At 48.7% G+C, this 2,534-nt stretch overlaps 1 protein-coding gene across 1 annotated transcript in view; it reads right to left on the bottom strand.

Moving 5' to 3' along the window:
- Positions 1 to 1,556: 1,556 nt before the first annotated feature.
- Positions 1,557 to 2,534, bottom strand: part of brsk2a (BR serine/threonine kinase 2a) — a 189,345-nt gene continuing 188,367 nt past the window's right edge. The window contains 1 exon segment of the mRNA XM_042111315.1: positions 1,557 to 1,825. Within this exon segment, the coding sequence (XP_041967249.1) occupies positions 1,611 to 1,825 (215 nt within the window). The 3' untranslated portion in view covers positions 1,557 to 1,610.

The following is a 2,534-nucleotide window of genomic DNA, read 5'->3' as shown; positions in this document are numbered from 1 at the left end:
AGTCTTTTTTCTTGTTTTTTTAGTACATCCCAGAGCTGTATGTGTGCATTTGTATGTTTGCCTGTGTGTACCAGTGTGTGTGTGTGTGTGTGAAAGTGTAAGTGTGTATCGGTGTGTGCGTGCATATTTGTGTGTGTGTGTGTGTGTGTGTGTGTGTGTGTGTTCGCGCCAGGCAATCAATATATGTGTGTGTGTATTTGTGTGTGTGTGTGTGTGTGTGTGTGTGTGTGTGTGTGTGTGTGTTGTGTGTGTGTGTGTTTGAGAGGGAAATGACTGGATGAGGAACAAAAGGCTCCATCTCAAGATCTTGCGGGTTTAATCTTTGTTCTGATGGGGAAATTATTGGTAACGAAGGTGTGTGCAGGACAGGTATACATGTGAATGTGTTGATCTGTGTTAGAGCATGTGAACGTGTGTCCATGTGTGTGTGTGTGTGTGTGTGTGTGTGTGACGCAAGGGAGATGAAGAGGGGCGTATTTTCCATAATTTTGGAGCGAGTGTAGGGAGGAATAGGAGGACGAGGAGGATGAGGAAGAGGAGGAGATCGCTTGGAGGGACGGGGTGTGAGAGTCGGGATGAAGTGTCCATTTCCGTGGTTACACGCACACGCTCACTGGCCATGGAAAGCGCCCTCGGTCAGTAAGAGTCCATCTCCCCCCGGTGGACGCAGTGAGCAGGAGGAGGAGGGGCAGAAGGATGAGGATGGAGGACGAGGACCGAGAGGGACTTTAATACGTTTTCTGGATAATTCCTGGCAGCAGAAACAAGTCAGGTCATCACCAAGGAAACAAGTCAGGTCATCACCAAGGAAACAAGTCAGGTCATCACCAAGGAGAGCAAAAATAGGAAGAGAAAGAAAACGTGAAAGGCATAAAAACACCAGGAGGGGTTGGGGGGGGGGGGGGGGGGGTTACCAGGGGTAAGGACAGGAGGGGTGGGGGGTTACCAGGGCTAAGGACAGGAGGGGTGGGAGGTTACCGGGGGTAAGGACAGGAGGGTGGGTAGGGGGGGGGGGGGGTTACCAGGGGTAAGGACAGGAGGGGTGGGGGGTTACCGGGTAACAACAGGAGGGGTGGGGGGTTACCAGGAGTAACGACAGGAGGGGTGGGGGTTTACCAGGAGTAACGACAGGAGGGGTGGGGGTTTACCGGGTAGAGATAGGAGGGTTGGGGGGTAGATGATGTGGGTTATAGAGGACAACAGGTTGGTTGGTGGTGGTGGTGGTGGGGGGGGGGGGGGCGGGGGGGGGCATTGTGTATTTCAATGTGCTATCTGTAAAATATTTGTTCTTGTTTAGATTTTATGTACATACATATCTACACAGTCATTCCGCCATACAAAAAAGCTTTTCATTGTCCAAAGGGTGCTAGCATACAAGTAGGCTATGTACAATGAACCCAGCCCTATATACATTCTCTGTTGTCTACACTTATGCTAAGGGAAGAGGGTCAAAGGTAAAGCAAAAAACAACATAAAAAGAGAGAAATCTTTTGATTGTTTGCTTCTTTTTTGTTTTGATTTGAATGTTGCTGTTGTTTATTTGTTTGTTTTTATAGTTTTTTTTGCTTGTTTGTTTTAATCTAGCGCGGTAGTCTGCTAAGACTCCTCGTCTAGGGCTGTTCCTGCGTCCCAACAGACGGCACCAGGTTGGCCTTGTCTTTGCCCACCGTTGGGTGCTTGGTCTCATGGACCTCGGCCTCCTGTGTCCTGCTGTTGGGGGGGGCATGCCTGTGGGGGGTGCCAGGTGAGGGGCGAGGCACCTGGCCGTTCTTCTCGTCTGAAAAAAGTTGTTTAATTACGTCAAAGAAGTTACTCAATGGGCTGCCTAGGTACACAGATGGAAAGAAGAAGAGAGAGAAAAAAAGAAGAGAAACAAACAAATGAACAAATGGGGTTCACGAGAGGAGAAGTGACCAAAGAGAGAGAGGGAGGGAGGGAGGGAGGGAGGGAGGGATAGGGTGGAGGGGAGTGGTTAGAGCGGGGGGAGGGGGGTGGGCAGTGAAGCAGTGAGGGTGCACACAGCGAGAGTGTGAGAGTGAGAGTGTGACAACGACAGTAAGAAGGCTGAATGTGGCGACTCAGTTTCTCTCTAAGAGGCTATTCACATTGAGACACTTTTTTTTTTTTTTTTTGCCTGTCCAAATATTCCAAAACTTAAACACTGAAAACAACATGCCAACTGGAGAATTTGTTGCGTGTGAGTTGATAGGTAGATACTTGACATTGCCAGGTAGCATAGACAGGTAGCAAGCAACAACCCAACAGCAAAAATTGAACTATTCTTAACTTTGAGAACCTTCACGTTTTTTTTTCTTTCCGCAAAGTGTGCCACACTTTGATCACAATGGCTAAAGTTTGTCCCTTGTGTAACACAACTATAATGGAGTGACTAGATATTTCTAAAAAGCCTCTCAGTGTGAATGTCCCCCAAAGTGCTCCAGAAGACAGCAGAGCCGCTTCATGCCTGGCCTCAGAGGCTACTTGAGGAGGCCTCTGTCTGGCTTTGGAGATGGACTCCAGCTTAAGCTACTCTT

Source organism: Alosa sapidissima, chromosome 11, assembly GCF_018492685.1.
Source record: "Alosa sapidissima isolate fAloSap1 chromosome 11, fAloSap1.pri, whole genome shotgun sequence".
NCBI lineage: Eukaryota > Metazoa > Chordata > Actinopteri > Clupeiformes > Clupeidae > Alosa > Alosa sapidissima.
This window is presented reverse-complemented; position numbering and strand designations above follow the sequence as displayed.